The sequence below is a fragment of the Sus scrofa genome, chromosome 3 (assembly GCF_054392235.1).
Source record: "Sus scrofa isolate SSC_HxYL_T2T_F1_AM1 chromosome 3, Sscrofa_HxYL_maternal_Yorkshire_Landrace_v2.0, whole genome shotgun sequence".
Taxonomy (NCBI): Eukaryota; Metazoa; Chordata; class Mammalia; order Artiodactyla; family Suidae; genus Sus; species Sus scrofa.
This window is the reverse complement of record NC_139385.1, coordinates 13,829,734-13,853,290: the sequence shown is the minus strand read 5'-3', so window position 1 is coordinate 13,853,290 and position 23,557 is coordinate 13,829,734. Positions and strand designations below refer to the sequence as shown.

At 40.1% G+C, this 23,557-nt stretch overlaps 1 protein-coding gene across 8 annotated transcripts in view; it reads right to left on the bottom strand.

Annotated features, from left to right (window-relative positions):
- AUTS2 (activator of transcription and developmental regulator AUTS2) overlaps positions 1 to 23,557 on the bottom strand; it is a 1,184,853-nt gene that overhangs the window by 809,968 nt on the left and 351,328 nt on the right. Inside the window, exon 1 of one of the 8 annotated variants that reach the window (XM_085015604.1) lies at positions 16,695 to 17,061. Within the exon in view, the coding sequence (XP_084871730.1) occupies positions 16,695 to 16,742 (48 nt within the window). The 5' untranslated portion in view covers positions 16,743 to 17,061. 8 annotated transcript variants of the gene reach the window in all.

Sequence of the window (23,557 nt, the reverse complement as noted above, 5' to 3'; positions counted from 1 at the left end):
AATGATCCCTCAATAAAGCTGAAAAAATGTCCTTGGGGACCTTATCCAGGGTTTCAGACACCTGGCTGAGAAAGAAATTGCTTTATTTTTAAGATGTCATCATTTTTCCCTTTTCAGAAAAATGCCAGCAAAATCTTTTCCAAAACCTTATGTTACTGACTAGCCATTATGCGTGATCACCTCCAGATTTGGGTGTTGTAATGATCTCACCACAATGACGTGTGACAGAGGTTGCCCAGCCCCTCCCAACTACAGCTCCCAGATTACTCAACTACGGACAATTAAGAGTATTATAGTGGTGGAGTTCCCGTCGTGGCGCAGTGGTTAATGAATCCGACTAGGAACCATGAGGTTGCAGGTTCGGTCCCTGGCCTCGCTCAGTGGGTTGACGATCCGGCGTTGCCGTGAGCTGTGGTATAGGTTGTAGACGCAGCTCGGATCCCGCGTTGCTGTGGCTCTGGTGTAGGCCGGTGGCTATGGCTCCGATTAAACCCCTAGCCTGGGAATCTCCATGTGCCATGGGTGCGGTCCTTAAAAGACGAAAAAAAAAAAAAAAAAAAAAAAAAAGAGTATTATAGTGGTGAGACAGCTGGATTTCAAGAAAGTGTTGTTTGGTATGAAGAAGGACAGAATAGAGTATGCTACCACTTAGGGCAGTTTCAGCAAAACTCCCACAGGAAGAGGAAAAGATTTCTATAGACCATCCACCTACCAGGCACCACACAGTATAGCACAGGGGAATGTCCACCTGCATCTGTGTAAAAAGATTAAACTTTTCTTGAAGACAATATAAAAGACAAAAAAAAAAAAAGCGTGTTCCTTGATACTAATAACTCCACAATTTTTTGCTAGAAAGAAATACTTATTAAAGAAACTATCAAAATTTCCATAAACACATTTGACCTCAAATTGGCACACACAGAGCTTCCCTTTTCAATGCATAAGTCTTGGAGAAGAAAATACAGTAAACTAATATAACTTCAATCAACACTTGGTCAAAAATTTTACGTTTTTCACTCTATTAACTGCTTCCAAAAGTTTCTACATGATAAAAAGAGTGATAGTTTAAATCAGAGTCAACACATAAACTGCATAAAATAAAAACTGCACTGTTTGACTTGTGCTTCCCAAGTGGGAGTGAAGATGGGAAAGGGATGGATTGGGAATTTGGGGCTAGCAGATGCAAACTCATATCTAGAATAGATAAACAACAAGGTCCTACTGTGTTCCCACGGGGACCTATATTCAATATTCTGTGATAAACCATATGGAAAAGAATATGAAAAGAATGTTTACGTATGTATTACTGAATCACTCTGCTATACAGCAGAAACTAACACGACATTATAAATCAACTATATCCCAATAAGGAGTTCCCACTGTGGCTCAGCAGTAACGAATCCGACTAGTATCCATAAGGATGTGGCCTGGCCTCGCCCAGTGGGTTAAGGATCCAGCACTGTCGTGAGCTCGCAGACGCAGCTCAGATCCTGTATTGCTGTGGCTATGGTGCAGGCTGGCAGCTATAGCTCTGATTTGACCCCTAGCCTGGGAACTTCCATATGCTGCAGGTGAGACACTAAAAAGCCCCCCCACCAAAAAAAAAAAAAACTGTATTTCAATAATTTTTTTTAAATTGCACTGTTTGATGCATCACAGTATTTTGTCGTTAAATACGTCTGTTCTTTGTTATAGTCTTAGAATCCAGTAGGAAGAAAGATTATTTGAATATATATTTCATACAGACAATAACCTTTGGTGCATTTATTTCTTGATATAGTTCTTCAATAATTCCTTTATAAAAGCATATAAATAGGTCACCTATATGTTTAGTTTTATAATTTCCCCCAAAACCATAGATTTATTTTCATAACATATTGACTGACCAACATCAATAAAGCTAATCAGCTCTACCGACATAAATGCTTTTATCTGCCCCAAGAGAAGTAGCAATTTGACACGATACACAAAATTCTACATCAAGACCCATCAGTTGTTATAAAGTGAACCAGATTTTTTTAATGCCATACATATTCACATCCACAAAATCTTTGTATACATACTGTGGAGGGCATACTCCTTCAAATTCTGGAAGGCTACAGTATGCTTCCCACTGCGACAATGAAGTCATTCCCATGAACTTAAAAGAGGAGAAAAAATAAATCAAGAGAATACAGAGCTACATCTACCCCATTGTTTGCTATGGTTTTCTTTCATGGCACGAAATCTGACTCTATGTAAGTACTCAACAACAAGAGAATAAATTAGCAAATTATAATGAAAACCCAAAGGAACTGTGACAAATATCCATGGAAACATCAGAAAGCATGAGGTATGGGCAAGTGCAAAAAAGAAAGTACGCAGCAACACTTACAAAATGTAAATAAGGGCAAACACTAAAAAGGAACATGCAAAAATCAAAACTTGTTATCTACTTGGGAGTTCCCATCATGGCTCAGCAGTAACGAACCCAACTAGTATCCATGAGGACGCAGGTTTGATCTCTGGCCTTGCTCAGTGGGTTAAGGATCTGGTGTTGCTGTAAGCTGTGCTGTGGGTCACAGATGTGGCCCAGATCCTGCGTCGTTGTGGCTGTGGTGTTGGCCAGCAGCTACGACTCAGATTCAACCCCTAGCCTGGGAATTTCCATATGCCATGGGTGCGGTCCTTAAAAGACAAAAAAAAAAAAAAAAAAAAGTGCCAAATATTTTTAGGATTATGACATGATTTTTTAGGATTTTAGGATTATGATTGCTTTTTCTTAACAAAAGGAAAGAAAAACTAGTATTGAAAAAAAGAAAAGGTTCAAGTCTTGTTACACCCTTGGTTCCCAGGAAACGTACATGCAAGCCACAGTCTACACTTCCCGACACTCACACCAAGTGTGATTCCAGGCTTACTGGCCTAAGCTGCAGCCTGAAGGGGTTGGGCTACATTGCTTTTCAGCTCCAAAACTTCCAAGAGTCTTTCCTTGCCACTAAATAGTAGTCTCCCTTTGTTTCTTGCTGAATGACAGTCACTATAGTGAAGCCCTCAAACATTATACCAAGAAAGAATCTGAGTATAATCCCCAAATTATACTTCTTCTAATTCTCCTAGAAGGCTTTCATCTCCATCAAGAACATGGCAAAACTGAGTCCTCCACTGGTTAAGTAAATGGTCAGGCCACTGAGTTATCACACATGCCAAGACCCATGTTCTGTCTCTGACAACTTGTTTGGTTCCCCAAGTGGTAAAAGTGGCTGGAGAGAAGCAAACTCATTCATGTAATTTTTCTTCATTTTACCTGTGGGTGATGACTCCCATTGGCAAGCAATACCTTGCTTTTTTTGCCTTTTATTTTTCTCTCAGGCTCACATATAACATGTATACTCCAGAGGCCCAAAGAAAATACTCCACATTTTTTACGGATAGCCTGGAGCAGGAGGGAGAGAAGAAAGGAAAAGAAAAAGAAAGAAAGAAAAAAAAAAACCCACACAGCACACAAAGCGTTCCCTGTTCTTGTAATCTTTCGTAGACAAATTCTACACGAGAGAAAGCCACAGCTGAAGATTTCACGGTGGTGTTAAACACTACTTAAGTCCCATGAGAGGGGAGGCCGCATTCCCTTTAGTATTCACTGTGCTAAGCTACTCAGCTTTCCTGAAAGATAATCTAACAGAGCAGTCAGAAAGAAAAAGCACAGACCAAAGTACTTGCACTTAGCTGCTGGAACACCCGTTTCTTTTTTTCCCAGGAAAGAAAGCAAAAAAAAAAAAAAAAAAAAAAAAAAAAAAGTCCTTGGGACCAGTTCTCCTAAGATCCGGTATTCTATCCTACACAGAGTATAGGCCTAAAATCCATTAGCTAATTCAGTTCATTTAATTCATCAGACAGCATGTTCCTAAACTTTGTTCTAAGTCCTAGACCCTACACCAAAGGAAGACTAGAATCCTTGTCCTCAAGGAAGGAATACACAACCTGAAACGTAGACGAAACATCAGATATAAACCAGATTAATGAGAGCAGGTAGTCATGCAAAAATAGAGAAAATCTCCAGATGAGCTACCTCAACGAAAGTAAAAGGTGGTAAATGGGAGCTCCCTTCGTGGCGCAGTGGTTAACGAATCCGACTAGGAACCATGAGGTTGAGGGTTCAATCCCTGGCCTTGCTCATTGGGTTAATGATCCGGCGTTGCTGTGAGCTGTGGTGTAGGTCGCAGACACAGCTCAGATCCTGCGTTGCTGTGGCTCTGGCGTAGGCTGGTGGCTACAGCTCCAATTAGACCTCTAGCCTGGGAACCTCCATATGCCACGGGAACGGCTCAAGAAATGGCAAAAAGACAAAAAAGAAAAAAAGAAAACAACCTTCTTAATTAACTATACTTCAATAAAACTTTAAAAAATAAAAAAAAATTAAAAAAAGATGGTATGTGCAAATGCAACTACCATGAACTAATGGAAATAAACTAACTCGAGATGTACACATATCACATAGTAAGAACAGGACTACACAGATGGGATGGGTCTGACTGATCTCACACAGTCTATTAAAGGCCTGCTAATGTTCTAACATCTAGTATGTCTTATAATGAGAAAATACCTTTTATTAATACCTGGATTTTCACTCTTAAGTTCTTCAACAATTTATTCACAGATCTAATAAGAAGTGTATTTCAAGACAAGTGATACTCAAAGACCACACAGAATTCATGAATGAAGCACTGACAGCAGGTAATGAAGGCCCATAACAAGCATCATTTAGATGGTTCTAATGGAATATAAAGCCACAGACAAGAAACAGTACTTGTTCGTGAGATAAAAGCGATTATGTTGATTATATCTACGCGTATTAAGTACTAACATCAGATATTGATTAACACAAAGTCCTGAATAAAAATTAAACATGAAAGAAGGAAGAAAATCCACACTTAAGGAATAAAAATGAAATATATCCAACCTTCTTGTAAATGAATATTAATTCACCTAAAATCAGGCCAACCATCTATCTTTTATAATAAATGCACTTTTAACTGACTTCCACTCAACTGACCAGCCAAATCAACTGATGGCACTCATTTCCCTTCAAACCACACTGAATGATTCATAGCTAATGCATGTTCCTCTATAAGACACAAGTGCACGATACACTCCAGAAAAGTAAACTGCTTGTCCCCAAACCTGCTTATGCTCGTTTTAGTTGATATTAAACAGTAATGAGTACAAAATGAAAGTGAGATATTGTTTCCATAAAAATTAAGCTGAATATTGTTAAGAGGGCTCCTTAAAAAAAACTGCTGTTGAATTAAATATGAGACAACTATGAAAGCCTGGGAGGAGGAAGCTAAAAGGATTCTGCACTAAGATTACTCTCATATGTCTAAGTTATTTCAACAGTGTTAGGAAACTCTCATAGACACCTGTGGTCAATATATTATGGATGTGGTTTATTCCAAAAAGAACAACTGGAGCACAAAGCAGTGGAACCATTCTCAAACAACCCTCATGCACATTTTAAACTCTTAGGGATCTTTTTAAAAAACTCAATGCCAAGACTTCAGACCAATTTAATCGGAATCTTTAGGATTGGTACTTGGATATAACTTCTTTTTTTTTTTTTTTTTTTTTTGGTCTTTTTGCCTTTTCTGGGGCAACTCCCGTGGCATATGGAGGTTCCCAGGCTAGGGGTCTAATCAGAGCTACAGCTACTAGCCTACATAACAGCCACAGCAACGTGGGATCCGAGCCATGTCTGCGACCTACACCACAACTCACCGCAATGCCGGATCCTTAACCCACTGAGCAAGGCCAGGGATCAAACCCTCAACCTCATAGTTCCTAGTCGGATTTGTTAACCACTGAGCCATGACGGGAACTCGATAACCATTTTATTTAAAGCTCCCCAAGTGGTTCCAATGTGCAGCCAATGCAAATTACTGATCTACATCAAAAGACTGGTGAGAGGATGTACTGTCTTATTATAAAATAATGCAAGGACATATCTGTTTTTTTTCTGTTAATGATTTCAAGCTTTAGCTGTTTCTACTTTGTAGCTACACTATCAGATTGATGAGGCCAGCTGTTTCTATTTTGTAACTACACTATCAGATTGATGAGGCCAGGTTGTTTGTTCTATCAAACAACAGTAACATAATGTGTAACCAAATCTACTTTATCCTAACAAATAAAATGAATGGGATTTGAATGCCTTTCTTTTCACCAAGATCCACAGATGAGATCATAAGTTAAAGTGAGGTTGAAACACCACTTCTATAATTTCAAGTAAGTTCTGTCCTCCCCATGTAAAACTCATCTGTCCTGCTCTTTCTACAATGTTATGAGGTCTTCCAATTACTCTAAATTCTAGGAATGCAGAGGGGACAGTAAGTTTTTAAAAACTGGGGGCTAGGGGTATCTCGGGAGAGAAGGGAAAGGATAGAAACTTAATTTCAATGTGTGCGTAGCAAAATCCTCCAATTTTAGGAAGTCAATTTCACTAGCTTACTCTCATTCATTCATGCAAAAAAACATAAAATAATTACTCTATGCTTACAACTACTCCACAAACCCTAAAACAATGCAAAAATGGAAAAAAATACCATCTGAAAAATAAAGCCAATATGACTCCATATCCCACTTTAATTCCTCTCCTGTTGCAACTGTATCGCACAAAGCCTTTCAACAATGAGCTATAATAGCCTGCTGAAAAGGATGCTCACTGCACTTGCTGCCATACAAGATCGACACTGCAGAGTGAAAGTCACATCTGATGTACTGTCTACTCTTCAATACCAATTGGTTCAATTGCTGGCTGTAGTCTTCCTCATACTCATATAAAGTAATACAGAATGAGGCTTCTGATTTAGATCAGCTGCATCTTTTATTTCCAAAGTATACCAGTAATAACATAGACTTCAAATTTAACATTTGAAACAGGGGTTCCATTTAACTTCTTGTACTTGCTCAAAGAAAATGACTGTAATTGAAATCCTTCCACTGAAAATGAAACCCTTGGAACTTCTGAGCAGTTTTGCATCCTTAAGGGTTTTTATTTGAGCTGTCAAAAACTAGGAATGATCTTTCTTCCCATTGAACTGAGGCCACTCTAAGGATGGAGAAAAATTTACAGTGTAGCCTGGTGTAAAGATTGAGTTCTGGAGTTTCTGTCATGGCTCAGTGGAAACAAATCTGACTAGTATCCATGAGGACACAGGTTCAATCCCTGGCCTTGCTCAGTGGGTTAAGGATCGAACATTGCTGTGAGCTGTGGTATAGCTCACAGACACGGCTTGGATAGAGCGTTGCTATGGCTGTGGTGTAGGCTGGCAGCTGTAGCTCTGATTTGACCCCTAGTCTGAGAACCTCCCTATGCCATGGGTATGGCCCTAAAAAGACCAAAAAAAAAAAAAAATTGAGTAATTCTTAGAGTTCCCTTTGTGACTCAGTGGGTTAAGAACCCAACTAGTGAGGATGCGGGTTCAATCTCTGGCCTCACTCAGTGAATTAAGGATCTGGCATTGCCTTGAGCTATGATGCAGGACACAGACATGGCTCAGATCTCATGTGGTTGTGGCTGTGGTGTAGGCCAGAACCTGCAGCTTCAACTCGACCCCTGGCCTGGGAACTTCCAAATGTTGCAGGTGCAGCCCTAAAAAAAAACCAAAAACCAAAAAACATTTGAGTCTTTCTTGTCTCATACAAGTTTTCCTCTACCAAACAACAATTAAGGGCAGAGAAAACAAGGTTCAACCCTGTCCAAATTCTACTGCCTATAAAGTGAGACTAAAAAGATTCATGGAGCCATGCTCCACAGCTTATGTTCCATACATTAAGTTTCTTCTGAATTTCCCAACTGGTTTTCTGACACAAATTTATGGCTTCATTCTCACAAAAGAACCCATTAAAATTCTATAAAATGTTAATAAGGTACAGTCATCATGATTACACAAACTTCCAAACATACTATGTAAATGAATTTCAAATTAACGCTGAAGTTAAAGACTGAGTGAGAGTACATACTTTACACTTATTAGACAGTTAAGGCATAAGGTTTCAAATAAGGCTGGCAATGTGGTCAAATAATAGTTATAATAAGCTGAGAGCAGTTGTTCAGAGGAATACCTCTTACTACAGGAAAAAAAATGTACTCATTCTCCCCTACCTAATTCAACACCTCAAATGAAATGAGTATTTCAAGAAGAAAAATCTACTATTTTCTGAACTATGCTCTCTCTAGCTAAAATAGCTAAAATTTCTCAAAGCCAAAACTAATAATTCTAATCTTATTACAAAAGTTTATGCTAAAAACTTTCTGGAAAAATAAAACTACTGCAAAGACAACATTTCTGTTTTTGTTTCGTTGTATTGTGGCCTTGCCCACAGCATGTGGAAGTTCCTGGGCCAGGGACTGAACCCTTGACACAGCAGTGACCTGAGCCGCTGCAGTGACAGTGCTGGATCCTTAACCTAGTGTGTCATAAGGGAACTTCAAGACAATGTTTTCTATGGATCTACATCTTGATAGAATAGCAATGAGGGGGGAATGGAGATGCAAATGTATGTGTTAATGATAATACAATGTATATAAAGCAAGATAAACCTACATAAGAGCTGCTTTTAGCAAAGAAGAGCAAAATATGATGACATTTCAAGAAAAAAAATGGAGAAAAATAAAAAACCAATTATCACCCTCTATGGAGCACTTAACAGGCCCCATGCAATGCAAATACTTAAACACATTATGTCATTGAATTGCCTTCTAAAAAAGCATCTTAGGGAACTTCCACTTCCAGGAAGATAAATTGGACATACTTTTACCTACTGCTCACACAAAGTACAACTAAAAATTCCAGACATTATGGATGAAAAAAACAAGCTGACTCTGAATGGTGAAGAAAAGAAAGCAGACTTGCAAAAAAAAAAAAAAAAAAAAAAAAACAACTGAGGACCCAAATCAAAAGTATGAGACTATGGTGAGTTTCCAAAATTTTTTTAATGTTTTTGTTTTCTACCTCATACTCTGTACCCCAGACCATGAGCTGAAGAAGACAGAAATCCAGAAATACCAATAGCAGATACCCAAAAAGTACCAAGAACAGGCAGCTCCCTTTAGACAAAGGACCAAGGAAGAATGAAACAAGCAAGACAACTTTTAGACAAACACTGAAGAAAAAACTGGGACACACCCATTTCTAGATCAGCAAAGATGAGTGAGGAGCCTAGACTTCCACCCTCGCCAGGCTTTAAAGAGGTATGCCACCTCCACATAGAGTTGGCACCAGAGGAGGCTGAGCAAAGATTCTGGACCTTCAACTCCACTGGGCAGAAAATAACCCCCACAGTCCTCCCCTCAGCTATGTCAGCAGAGACACTGTGAGGAGCCTGGACCCTCAGTGGGCAGGAATAGGCACCACCTTTCTCTCCCCACTGTGGAGAGGCACTGCCTGGTGGTAACAAGATCACTGCACCTACCCATGGTGTCAGTGGAGAGACATGAGGGAAGCAGTAATGAGACACTCTCATTCCTCCCCAGCCAGTTATGGTACCAGCTGAAGCCTGGAAAGAGTCAAAACTATTCAGTACTCAGTACTAACTCTCTCCTCTTCAGGTGACAATTGGGATGGAGCTGGAAACCAGATCCTCTACCTCCCATGTTGTAGTCCTCTTTTAGTTGCCAGAAGACTGCAACTAAAATCAGAAGGTTTTCTAAGATGCAACCGAAAAACATAATGCCCTAAATATGCAGACTTTAATCAAATATCACTCCTCATACCAAGAACCAGACAACTCTCAACCTAAATGAAAAAGAACAATCAACAGACACCAACACTGATTTACAGAAATAAGAAAATTACCTGACCAAGATTTTAAAGTACTCACCAAAAAAAGTTTTACCAAGCAAATATAGGCATGCTTAAAATCAAGGAAAATATAGAAACCCACAGCAAAAAAAGTGTCAGAAAAGGAAAATAAGATATAAAGAAGAGCCAAGAGGCAATTTTAGAATTCAAAACTCAAATACGAAAAAATTTACACTCTCCAAAACAACAAAAAATTGCTGAAAGAAATTATGAAGATGTTAATATACATGAAAAGACATCCCATGTTCATAAAATGAAAGACTTAATACCATTAAGATTTCCATAGTAGCTGAAGGGATGTACAGATTCAACACAATCCCTATCAGAATCCCAACATCATTTTTTACAGAAACAGAAAAATTCATCCTAAAAGTTATATGAAATCTCAAGGGTCTCCAATAGCCCAAACAATTTTGAAAAAGTAGAACAAGTTGGAGGACTGAAATCTGATTTCTCAAAACATGTTCCAAAGCTACAACAAACAAAATAATGTGGTCTGGCATAAAGACAGACAAAACAGACCAATCAATAGAATATAAAGCCCAGAAACAAACACTTGTTTATATTGTCAAATAATCTTTCACACACTGTTCCATGACCACTAAATGGGAAAATGAGTCTCTTCAAATGGTGCTGAGACAACTGACATACACAGGCAAAAGAATAAAGTTGGACCCTTGTCTTACATCACATATAAAAATTAACTCAAAACATGAGACCTAAAGCTATGAAACCAGAGCAAAATATAAGGTTAGAGTTTCATAACACTGAATTTGTCAGTGATTTACTGTATATGACACCAAAAGCACATGGGACAGAAGCAAAAATAGACAAACAGGGCTACATTTCTCCAAATATGATAAATAGCCAAAAAGCACATGAAAAGAATCTCAACATCAGTAATCATCAGAAAAATGCAAATCAAAACTATAATGTAATGATTTTACCTCACACCCATCAGGATGGCTACTATCAAAAGACCAGAAAATAACAAATGCTGTTAAGAATGTGGAGAAACTGATAAAGCATGATAATGTGAGAAAAAAAGAATGTATACATGTATGCGTGACTGGGTCACCTTGCTATACAGTAGAAAACTGACAGAACACTGTAAACCAGCTATAATGGAAAAAATTAAAATCATTAAAAAATAAAAAAAAGAATGTGGAGAAATCGGAATATTATGAGTTGCTGGTAAGACTATAAAATTGTGCCACTGCTATCACATGCACCCGTATGTTCACTGCAGCACTATTCACAATAGCCAAGACATGGAAACAACAAATGACAATTGACAGATGAATGGATTAAGAAGATGTGGTGTATATACACAAGGAATACTACTCAGCCATAAAAAAGAACAAAATAATGCCATTTGCAGCAACATGGATGGAACTAGAGATTCTCATACAAAGTGAAATTAAGTCGGAAAGAGAAAGACAAATACCATATGATATTTCTTATATCTGAAATCTAACATACAGCACATATGAACCTTTCCACAGAAAAGAAACTCATGGACTTGGAGAACAGACTTGTGGTTGCCAAGGGGGAGTGGGAGGGAGTGGGATGGACTGGGAATTTGGGGTTAATAGATGCAAATGATTGCCTTTGGAATGGATACGCAATGAGATCCTGCTGTATAGCACTGGGAACTATAACTAGTCACTTATGGAGAATGACGGAAAATAATGTGAGAAAAAGAATGTATATATGTATGTGTGACTGGGTCATTTTGCTATACAGTAGAAAATTGACAGAAAACTGTAAACCAGTTATAGTGGAAAAAATAAAAATCATTAAAAAAAAAGAGAGAACGAAAACAGTATAGAAGTTCCTCAAAAAATGAAAAATGGAACCACCATATGATACAGCAATACACCCAAAAGGACCGAAGGCAAGTTTTCCTATCACCCAGGTGCACAGCAGCACTATTCATAATACTCAAGAGGTAGAAATGATATCCACCAATGGATGAATGGATAAACAAATGTGGTCTCTACAAACAAGGGAAGATTATTCAGTCTTCAAGAGGAATGACATTCTGTCACATGCTACAATACAGATGAACTTGGAAAACAGTAGGCTAAGTGAAATAAATTAGTCACAAAGAGACAAATAATCCATGATTCTACTTATATGAGCAATCTACAGTGGTCAAATTCATAGAAAAAGAAAGTAGAATGGCAGCTCCCAGGAGCTGAGAGGAGAGGGGAAAGGGAAGCTGCTATTTAACTAGTATAGAGTTTTAGGTTTGCAAGACGAGAAAGTTCTGGAGATGTTTCACAGCAGTGTGCATATACTTAATGTTACACTAACAAAATGGTTGATGGTATATTTTACATAATGTACTTTTTACTGCCATAAAACATGCTTTCATTAACACAAAACAAAACCTGGATGGATGAACTCGACAACAGGTAGAAGGAAGATAGGAAAAAAACAGGGAAAGTCAAGATAAAACAATAGAAATTACTCTGTCTAAACAAAAGAGAAACTTCTGAGTTAAGAAGGATAAAAAGAAACAGTGAGAAACTTGTGGGACTGTAACAAAAGATCTAACAATTGTGTCTCCAGCACTACAGGAGTGAAAGAAAACAGAGGCTAAACTGTTCATGGTAAAAGTTCCCCAATTTGGCAAAAGACACAAACCTACAGATTCAAGAAGCTGTGAGAACCCCAAGAAGAGTAAGTCCAAAGATATCCACATCAAAACACATCACAGTAAAAGCTGTAAAAACTAAAGAGACAGAAAAATTCTGGAAGCATCCAGAGAGAAACAATACATGACCTCAAGGGGAAAAAAATGACAGTTAATTTCTCATAAGAAACATGGAGGCTGGAAAAAAAGATGCCAAGATACTTTTGAATGGCTAAAAAGAATTTGCAACCCAGGAGTTCCCGTCGTGGCGCAGTGGTTAACGAATCCGACTAGGAACCATGAGGTTGCGGGTTCGGTCCCTGCCCTTGCTCAGTGGGTTAACGATCCGGCGTTGCCGTGAGCTGTGGTGTAGGTTGCAGACGCAGCTCGGATCCTGCGTTGCTGTGCCTCTGGCGTAGGCCGGTGGCTACAGCTCTGATTCGACCCCTAGCCTGGGAACCTCCATATGCCGGGAGAGCGGCCCAAGAAATAGCAACAACAAGAACAACAACAACTAAAGACAAAAAGACAAAAAAAAAAAAAAAAAAAAAGAATTTGCAACCCAGAATTCTATAGCAAGGAAAAATATTGCTCAGGAAAAAAGAGGTAAACAAGGTATCTACATATTAATGAAAACAAAGAAAATCTGGTGCCAGACCGATCTTACACAGTATCTAAAGGAATTTTTATTTTTTAAAAAGAAAAGAAATGATGAAACACTTTTCTTTTTCTTTCCCTTTCCTTCTTTTTTTTTTTTTTTTTTTTTTTTTTGGTATTTTAGGGCAGCACTTGTGGTATATGCAAGTTCCCAGGCCAGGGAGCAAATCAGAGCTATGCTGCCAGCCTACACCACAGCTGCAGAAACGTGGGATCCGAGCTCCATCACAGCTCATGGCAACACTGGATCTTTAACCCACTGAGCAAGGCCAGGGATTGAACTGCTATCCTCATGGATACTAGTTGGGCTCTTAACCACAGAGCCACAATGGGAACTCCAAAATAAAGATGTTAAACCACCAGACAGGAAAAAAAGAACAGTAGAAAGAGCAAAATAAATACAGTACATTTTCTCCTCTCCAAATTATGACTGACAGCTGAAGCAAAAATTTTAACTGTCTTGAGAAGTTTTTAAATGCATGCAAAGGAATTATTTAAGATAACTGTAATACAGGAGTTCCTGTAGGAGCTCAATGGTAACTAGTAGCTAACTAATCAATAAAACATATGCTTCTGCAATTTTAGAAAGATATTAGACTATTGAAAGAGATTCTGGGGAGTTCCTGTTGTGGCTCAGCATCTACGAACCTGACTAGCATCCATGAGGATGCAGCCTGGCCTCACTCAGTGGGTTAAGGATCTGACACTGCCATGAGCTGCAGTGTAGGTCGTCAAAGATGCGGCTTGGATAGATCCTGCCTTGCGGTAGTATTGGCTGTCAGCTACAGCTCTGGTCTGACCTCTAGCCTGGGAACTTACGTATGCTATGCATGCAGCCCTAAAAAGTCAAAAAAAAAAAAAAAAAAAAAAAAGGAGATTCTGGAATAATCACTTATTGAATATAGCTAAACACATGAAAACAGGAAACAGCTCAAAGAGAATCTGGAAAGTGAGAAGGGGTAAGAAGTATGATGAACTTGATTCGAGTAAGCAATATTTTAGAAGGAATGATAGCTGGGTATCAACCTAATTCAAGAAAGAGATAACTCATAAATAATTTACATGGAAATACAGAGAAGTATACATATGTGTGTAGTGACAGTAAAAAAAAAAGTCTGTTTTACCATACATGTGCTTTTTTTTTTTTATTTTGGAAAGGGATCAAAATCCTAATCATCACAAGGAAATGTTTTCCTGTGCCAATGTTTTTGGTAGTGTATTACTTGACTTTCTTCTTTTTTTTCCTCACTATTTAAGATTGATTAAATCATTTTCTGAGGCATGAAACTAGGCTAGGAAATGGCTGCCCATTGAAGATATCCCATAATGTACGTCTTACAGCTGTGGATAAACTTCACAGGAGAAATACCTTTCCAATAATTACAAGTTTATATCAACTCATTCGAAAATGCAGAGAGCAGGTTTCTTTTTTGACCTTTTAAAGATACTGGAGGAAATTCAAAATTAATAACCCTTAAAAAGAATAGCTTTTTGGAAGAACACAAAAAAGAATGGTTTAAAATGGTTCTTAAGCATCTCTATGCCTGGGTCTACACTAAGGTTTTGGGGGTTTTTTGTTTGTTTGGGGTGGGTTTTTTTTTTTTGGCCATACCTGCAGCATGTGGAAGGAAGCCCTAGTCAGGGACTGAACCCATGCCACAGCAGCAATTTGAGACACTGAGGTAACAATGCCCCAAAAGAACTGAGGTACTGTGCCCCAAAAGAACTCCATACGCTAGGGTGGTTTTTTTGTTTGTTTGTTTTTTAATTCTCCAGACGAAACTAAGCTCCTTTAAAAGAAAAACCTAAACTCATTTTGATGATTTCTTTAAAAAATCTCAAATTTACATTTAAAAAACAAATCATTGTGAAGAAACAAGAGAACACAAGTTCTGCTGAAAATGACAGAGACCTAGAGCATCAAAGAGCATGCCAGAAACAAGACTAATAACTTTCTGCTTTTCTTCCCCTGATTCTAACATAAACCAGATAGTCTTCAATTAACCATGGAGTCTTGTATTATTTAGCTTTATATTATATGTATGCCTTGGTATCCCGTTCTATTATATGAATGCATTCTCTCTTTTGTTGCTAAAGGACCAGTCAGTGAAGCAGTTAATTTAATGCCCACCTTTCCCTTTTTATGAAGATCATTTCTTGAAATGTTTTCCCCCTTTTAACATTAGCTGACTCTCATTCCTAAACTCTGAGTTTCAGGTTTCTATGGGAGGACAAATGAGGTGAAAGGAAAAGGTGAAAGAGGTAGAATACAGTTTTAATTACATTGAAATTCCTAACAGCCAACAGTGGCTCAAAAAATAAGTAATCCACTGAGGAAAAATGTCAACCCCAAACCACAATAACATTTCCCGACCTATACACAAAGATAACATTTTAGTTATAGCAGCTTCAATACTTAACAATGCAAATGTGTTTAAAATAGGGGGTGACTTTCTTAAGTAAAAGCCCGATACTTTGATTACGGGTAAGAACAAGTAATTTTGCTGTCATAAAAACACAGCAGAAACAAATCCACAGAGAAACAGCAAAGCAAGAAAAATCAGCCCAAAGTGTACTAACTTCTTTTTAAACTAGAAAAATGGAAGAAATTTTAAATATGTTTATGTACATAATCATGAGAATTATGAAGACAATCATTACAATTTTCTATCTTGCCATATCATGATTCCATTCTCTACTGCCTCTGCTTAATTCTATAGTCAAAATGCTAACGTTTTCAACAAGCAAAACAAGGAAGGAAGGATTTCAAAAAGAGAAGCATTTTAGGATCCTCCTGGAAACCTCATTACTTCCCCAATAAATTCCCAACAGAAAAAATAACATATACAGATCCAGAACCAAAAAGATGGCCAACAGCCCCAGGTTAGTGAGGATATGTTAGCAAGTACATACATCCTTCCCTTGAGCCTAGTAATGGTATATTAAACCATCAAAATTTCAGATACAACTAAATTCATCACTTCCCTAAATTACAACCCCCAACGGAGAGTAAAGAGACAGTCTCATATGTGATCAGCCAAAATGATGGGGGTTCTTTCTGTATCCAAATAACACAGCAAAGCTCTCTACACATGAATGAGCAAAGTCAGCTAACTGCAAGGGAAAAAAAAAAAAAAAAACCCAAAACTTCTGACTAAGCACACTGCAGGTAATGGGAAGTGACTGTCAATTTGTTTCAGAACCAAAAATGCGTCAAATTTCTTAACAAATATTCCTCTCAAAAACTCCCTATTGAATCGAAAGAAGTATCGCCTGTCTCTGCTGTGACTGAGGTTTCATTACTTCTCTTCTTTAAATTCTAAATAATGCCTCTGGAACAGAGTTTGAAGATTCCTTCCTCTTGGTCAGCAGGAATGTCAGACAGCAAGCATTGGGTCTGCATTTCATCTGAGAATCATTAAACCAGAGGAAACACATTTACAAATAAAACTTCTGGGTTCACTGGCGTCCCTGAGTAGCCAGAGGAGCCTGTCAACATGAGAAGCCTAGAGGGAGGTGGCAGGCTTCCCTTGGGAAAAGAAAACATATTGACTTACCTTCTCTGCATACTTGAACTTCACATAGAACCAGCTTGACTTGATCATTGTCTCACCTCCTGCTCTCGGAGGAAAAGAAGATGGAAAAAAAAAGAAGAAGAAAAGAAAAAACAAAAACAGTCTGGTGCTGAAGAAAAAGCAGTGTTTCAGCAAAGCCTTCTTTCAGATGCTGAGCTTTCAAAAGGATGGCATGTAATGAAGGGAGGGGCCAAAGGAGAAGAAAGAGGAAAATGCACTATTTCCCTTTCTGTGCCTGCACACCTTCCTTCCCTCAGGGCCTAAAGCGCTGTGTGTGATCTTGCTTTGGAAACTGCGCTCCAGGCCTGCTTTGCAGAGCTGCCTGCCTCTCCGTCCTCTCTCTCCCTCTGTGTTGCTCTCTTGGCTGGCTGACAAGAGAATTCCGCAAATGGACTTCAGCTGCTTTCATCACAAATGGCACATGTCAGTAAAGGCAGGAGGCAGGCCCTGGCCCTAGTCCCCTCCCAGAAGGACAATCCCTCCTCCTACCCCAACCCCCAGGGATGAATAACAAATTCCAGAACTTTCCCTCAGGACACAGATTAACACCTGGCCAAACATTATTCTGACAAGAGCCTGTGTCTAGAGAAACGACTCTTCCACAGCTTTAACCCCATGATCCCCTAAACAAGATCAGGAGGTGACCTTTCTCCAACCCTACAAAAGATTACAACACTAAAAAGAGTTGGCTCTCTTTAGCAAAAAGTGAATAAGAATCCATTTGAAAATCTCCAGCTGAAACAATATCTTTCAAGCCTGTGTAGCTAGAGAAAGAGAAACTGGGACAGCTTTCTCCTGTGATTCCCTTTTACGGCTACTAGCTGCCAAAATAGCTCCCAGTATTCAGCCTCAGGAACTGACAGCTTGGTAAAATGATTGACACTTTATACATACTTTTTTTTTTTTAAAAGAAATGTAAAGACTGTGTTTTTTATTTTTGTTTCACTATGATTAACTAAACTTTTCAAGATTTCAAGAAAAAACACTTTACAAGATGCCAGAAATGGAATGAAGAAACAGGGGTCACGGGTTGGCACCCAGCTTAGCGTATGTGAACCTAAGACGTCTGTGTGCTGCCTTAGCAAGGCGGCCAGGCACGTGGCAAACAGTGATTCTCAGAAAGTATACATGTATGTGTGACTGGGTCACCTTGCTGTGCAGTGGAGAACTGACTGAACACTGTAAACCAGGTATAATGGAAAAAGTAAACATCATTTCTTTTTTAAAAAAAGAAAACAGTGATTCTCAAAATATTGAGTCATATGATGGCACAGCTCTCATTCCTACTCCTCACACCCCTAACACCCAAGTAATAAATATGTTTAGCATCTACAAAATAATTAAGATTCATCTGGATTTAAAAAGAAGTTCTACAGGATGCGCTAAACAACCCCCACCTGCAAAGAGAGAGAGAGAAACAGGTGAGTTCAAATGTCCGACATTATCAGCCTCTAGTTTTCCAAATGGCTTGAAGAACGAGTGTGAAATACTCCACCACCGGCCGTTTGATGCCACTTGGAGTCCCAAGGCTGAATGGCGTGATGGAGCCAATGTGCTTGCTGCTCTAGTGGCAACCGTTCCTGCCCATCAGAAGGGTCATCAGGGCTCACCTCCCTTTCACATCTGCACACGACCAGAAGCACTTGCGGACCACTGTTTCGTTTCTCTACCTTTGTGAAATAAAAACACCTACCTTTCATCCTAACAGACTCTTCAAAATGAAGTAGATCATGATTTTCCACAGCCAAGGTGTTTAAGGGCATCACAGTGACTAAGGCCTAAACATCACTTATTAAATGTCTTTATGGAAAGGAGAGAGACTTCCTTTTTTTTTTTTTTTTCTTTGTCTTTTTGCCATTTCTTGGGCCGCTCCTGCAGCATATGGAGGGTCCCAGGCTAGGGGTCCAATTGGAGCTGTGGCCGCCAGCCTACGCCAGAGCCACAGCAACGCGGGATCCGAGCCACGTCTGCAACCTACAGCACAGCTCATGGCAATGCTGGATCCTTGACCCACTGAGCAAGGCCAGGGATCGAACCCGAAACCTCATGGTTCCTAGTCGGATTCGTTAACCACTGAGCCACAATGGGAACTCCGAGATTTCCATCTTTGAAGCTGCTATTACATACCATCAGGTGAGGCAGGAGCTTCATTTTAGCATTCAAAAACCTCAGAAGTGATTACCACTAAAAAGCCCTCCTGAAAAGCTCTATACCTACATCACAATAATTGTAAATCTTCCCACGTTTGAAGAAGCATTTTCGACTATACTCACCCTAACATTCTAATACTGCTTCATCAGAGCAGCTACACAAGTGCATAGTAAAACCAGGTTGAGGGAGTTCCCCTTGCGGTGCAGTGCAAACAAATCCGATTAGTATCCATGAGGACGCAGGTTCAATCCCTGGCCTTGCTCGGTGGGTTAAGGATCGGGCATTGCCACGAGCTGTGGTGAAGGTCACAGACATGGCTCCGATCCCACATTGCTGAGGCTGTGGCGTCAGCCAGCAGATACACCTCCAACTTGACCCCTAGCCTGGGAACCTCCATATGCCTCGGGTGAGGCCCTAAAAAGCAAAAAAACAAAACCAAAACCCAAAAAACAAAAAACTTCAGGTTGAGACTGACAACAAGTATGTCAAAACTCATGCCCTAAGATAAAAGATCTCAGTAGATCCTAATTTGAATTATTAAGTGAGAATATAAATCACTTAGGAGTTAGGAAACAGAGCGAAGGGAGTTCATACTTGACAGCCCCTAATTTCTCTGAGGACAACAGCTCTATTCTTGCTGGCCCCTCTCAATTCCCTGGCTCTCTCCAGCATCCAGTAGCTCTTCTTTCTAGAAGACTCTTAGGTTTTTCTACCACATCACCTAACTCATATTCTCTCATCCTTCAGCCCGGCACGTAAGCTCTCACCTCCTCCAAGAAGCCACCCTCATCCTCATCCCCGAATGTGGACTGGGTCCACCTACAGTGTCCTGAACTTAGACCCTTCTTAGCACTTCTCCTGCAATGCTCTTCTTACTTCTCTGCCTCTCCTTCTGAATTGGAGGTCTCTTGAGAGCCAGTCCCCAGTCTGCCTCAAGCACAGTCACGGCACACTGCTTGGCACAGGGCCTGGGCGCAGCTGCCATTCAGTTAGTATTTGCTGGATAGGAAGGAGGAAGGAAAAATTAAGTGATTATAGCAAGAATGGGGATGAGACCATTCATATGAAGTCCTTAGCCCAACGTCTCTAAAATTTTAAGTTCTTGAAAAACGTTTGCTTGATAAATAAATCATTTAGCTTTGAATGGAGTTTGGAACTTCCACCAAGGGGACACAGAAAGCAACTCAGTAAATGCAACACTGAAGAAGCAGCAGATGCTGAGGCCCACTGATCCATAACTACAGGCAGGCAGAGTTTTCTCTCAAGTGGAACACAGAGAGGACAGACATGGAGAGGGAATGGCACGCTCCTGAGAGGAAACAGGCAGAAGGACAAGACCTTCAAAGAACTGAGGGTGCTGGTGAGAGGGGTGGAGAGGGGATTACATATGGAATGCAGGCTGGGGAGGGAAGGAGGTGAGGCCAGAGGGGTTTGTGGTCTAAGAGTGAAGGGTATCACAGGACAGATGGAATGGGGAGAGGAAAGATGGCAGGGTGACCCCCTGACCAACTTTACTCACAGACATGCTGGCAAAACCTTCTGTCTTCAGGACAGACTATGGAAGATTGGGGGAGGGGGAGTGAAGGTTAATTTACTTCCTGTGAATTCCCCCCTTCACTGCAAATTCAAACACTCTTGGAGAAGGGTTTGGTAAAATAAGATAATGAAGGATTCCAAAAAGTTAGAGCTTGTGTCATCACGTAATTAGACCCATAGGCTTAGTGAGTATTCATTCTACTTGGGAAAAGAGAAAGGCATTTAAAAGCTCATGAAAACAAATTGCATCTAACTTTGAGCATGGGGCTCTCTTTTAGGTAAAAAACAATAAATGTCCCACTGATCATATTTCGATTGTTAGCAGGCACTCCTTGATTGAAGAAACACAAAATGTAAGACTGCATTTCTATTTTATTAACCACCCTAGAAACACTTCAAAATCATATGCACACACAAGTACAGCATCTGTGTCCTTATAAAGGTTGCACCCCTAGAGTTGAGAACTGATCTGAAGCAAACACCACAGTGACAAAAGAAGGGAAACCGAGAGAGGTGAAGGGACTTTGCCAAGGTCTTACACCTGGTCTACAGCTAAGCTGCATGTAGGAGATGCCCGGCTCCTTTGCCCAGCATCATGCTACTGAATAAAGCAGTGTTCCTGACGATATCAGTAACATTATAATTACACATTTCAGGTAACACAATGCGATCATGCAACAGTTAGAATGAATGACAGACTATAAATTATCTTAGAATCAAGAGACAAGAAAATAAATCGCTACTTATTCTACCCCCCTGCCCAAATATCTAACATTTGTATGAATATGGGACACTGCTTAATGGAAGGTATGGAAGGAGATGAAGCTTAATTCCAGGGGTAGGTTTTTGGTTGTGTTTTGTTTTGAAGTATCTTAGAAGAGGAGAAAGGCCAAAAACTGGTAGAGTCAGAAAGGAAAAGCTACTTATGGGGGAATGTACAAAGCAACAGGCACGTGGTTATATGCAGGACCTTTAGAGCTAGAAGGACCTCAGTTTCAATTGCAACCATGCCAAATCCTGGCTATAACTGCAAACTAGTCACATATCTCTCCCAACCTCAGGTTCCTCATCTGTAAACTGAGGGTAACCAAATTTATCTTAAAGTGAGGATTCCTGTGAAAATTAAATGGGCTCATAGTTTTGTAAAGCACTTAATACAGCTCCAGGTTTATAAGTGATTTTGATAAAAGTAAAGGCAGTCTCCCCTTGAATTATATGACAACCTTCTAACCTTTGTTTAGGAGCTACAATCATCTGGAAACACAACAGAAATACCACTTCTTAGACTTCAAGTCAGAAAGTCCACCTGCTGTGACACAGCCTCAATTATCCCCTGATTACATTCAAAGCTGACATGTGACCCAGGAAGAAAGGAAGACCAGAGGCTTGTGTTCATGTCATTTTAAGCTTTACTGTTACACTCACTCCACCCAGCTCCTTGGTGAATTTAAGTAGTGAGAGATGCCACAGCTTGGGAGCTTCGAGGCAGTCCTTGCAGACAATAAGAGTGCATTCTCTAATAAAATATGATGGCTATTTTATCCTTAATGTTTTCTGGAGAATTAAAAGTTCACAAAACATACACAACAATATAAGAAACTAGCAATTGAGCCCTTTTAACTCTGAAAGCACAACCAAGACAAGGCTTCTGCGCCAACTCATTTTCATTTCCTGGCATAAACTCCTTCTCCTTCCAACTCCCACCCGCCTTTTTTGTTTTGTTTTAAACAGGCAGTTTACTGTTAAAATGGGATGGTCTTTGTGGAGGAATTGCTTCAGCTGCACTGAAAGCACCCTATTTCCACTACAGCTGCACTTGGAACACACCATTTCCTCTGGCAGAGCATCTGAACGCCTGTTCAGAGGGGCTGAAGAGGTATGACGGAGGGAGGCTCGAGGACTTTCCCTTTTCTCAGGGAACAGGGCTGGTCACAGCTCTCACAAAATCCTCACAAGGATTCACTTATCTGTCAAAAACCACAAGAGTCTTCCAGCTTTTGTACGTGGCGCTTCCTCTGCTGGGAGTGAAATTTCCTCTTCTTCTTCAGCCCTACTAGTCCCTGCCTAACCCAGCAACTGCATCCATGCGTATGCTCTGCATACACACACTCACACACACCTCCGCTTAACTGATAATTCTCACCTTAGGCTTCAATTCTTTACAAAAGCATCCCTTGATCCTCCAAGGAGGAGTCTGTAAATGAAACTGTTCAGAAGTTTTGCTTAAAGTAAAGCTTAAAATGACGCAAATACAAACTACAAAGAGGTAACGACCGAATTGTAAACAGAAAGATTTTTACCCTACATTGTGCTTTTCAACAAAAAAGAAAGCCACTTGTTCTTTTCTACTCATTACCCTCCACGATATATGTGTTCTTCCTCAAACCCTTGGGAGAAGGAGAAGGGCACATCAGTTGAGCCTTTCAGGAGGCAGAAATCATGCCTGTGTTATCTGCATCTGACCTCCACTCTGCTCCTAAGAGGCACAGAGCCCAGCAGGAAGAAAGCCAGGGCCCACTGCCAAGAGCAGACTCCGTCCAGCGGCACCACTCCAAGCTAAGTAGTTTCCAGAGTCCTCGAGGGAACCAGGCCAAAGGCCCATCTAGGATTCTCAAGGTAGGAAAAAGGTCTCAATGGACACCAAGCCGTCTTGTAGGGAGACTGGCAGACCCGCCTCCAGGAGGGTGGGCTCCAGGGCTCCGGGTCCCTCTAGAGAGTCCCCCCCCCCCCCCGGGTAACGTTCCCCTTCTTGACGAAACTCTCACCTGGGCAAGCACACTCAAGCTATTACAGTGAGATGCATGAACAATGCCCCATCATGCACTGAACTGAATGTGGTATGCTCAAGTTTTGAAGCAATTATCTTCATAGAGGTCATCTTTGATACTTAGAATTCCTTGACATTCTATGGGTTGTTTGTTGAGGGTGGGGGTGTATTGTTTTGTTTTGTTTCCCTCAGAGTCTTCCAAAAAGCCCTTGGTACATCGGGTTAATGATCCAGGGCTGTCACTGCAGTGGCTCAGGGTCCTGCTGTGGCATGGGTTCGATCAGGGCATACACTGTGGGCATGGCCACACATACACCAAAAAAGCCCTCACAGAGGTCAGGGTCCAAGATTTTCAAGAATGTGTTAAAGGCAGGAAATCAATAATCCTCTC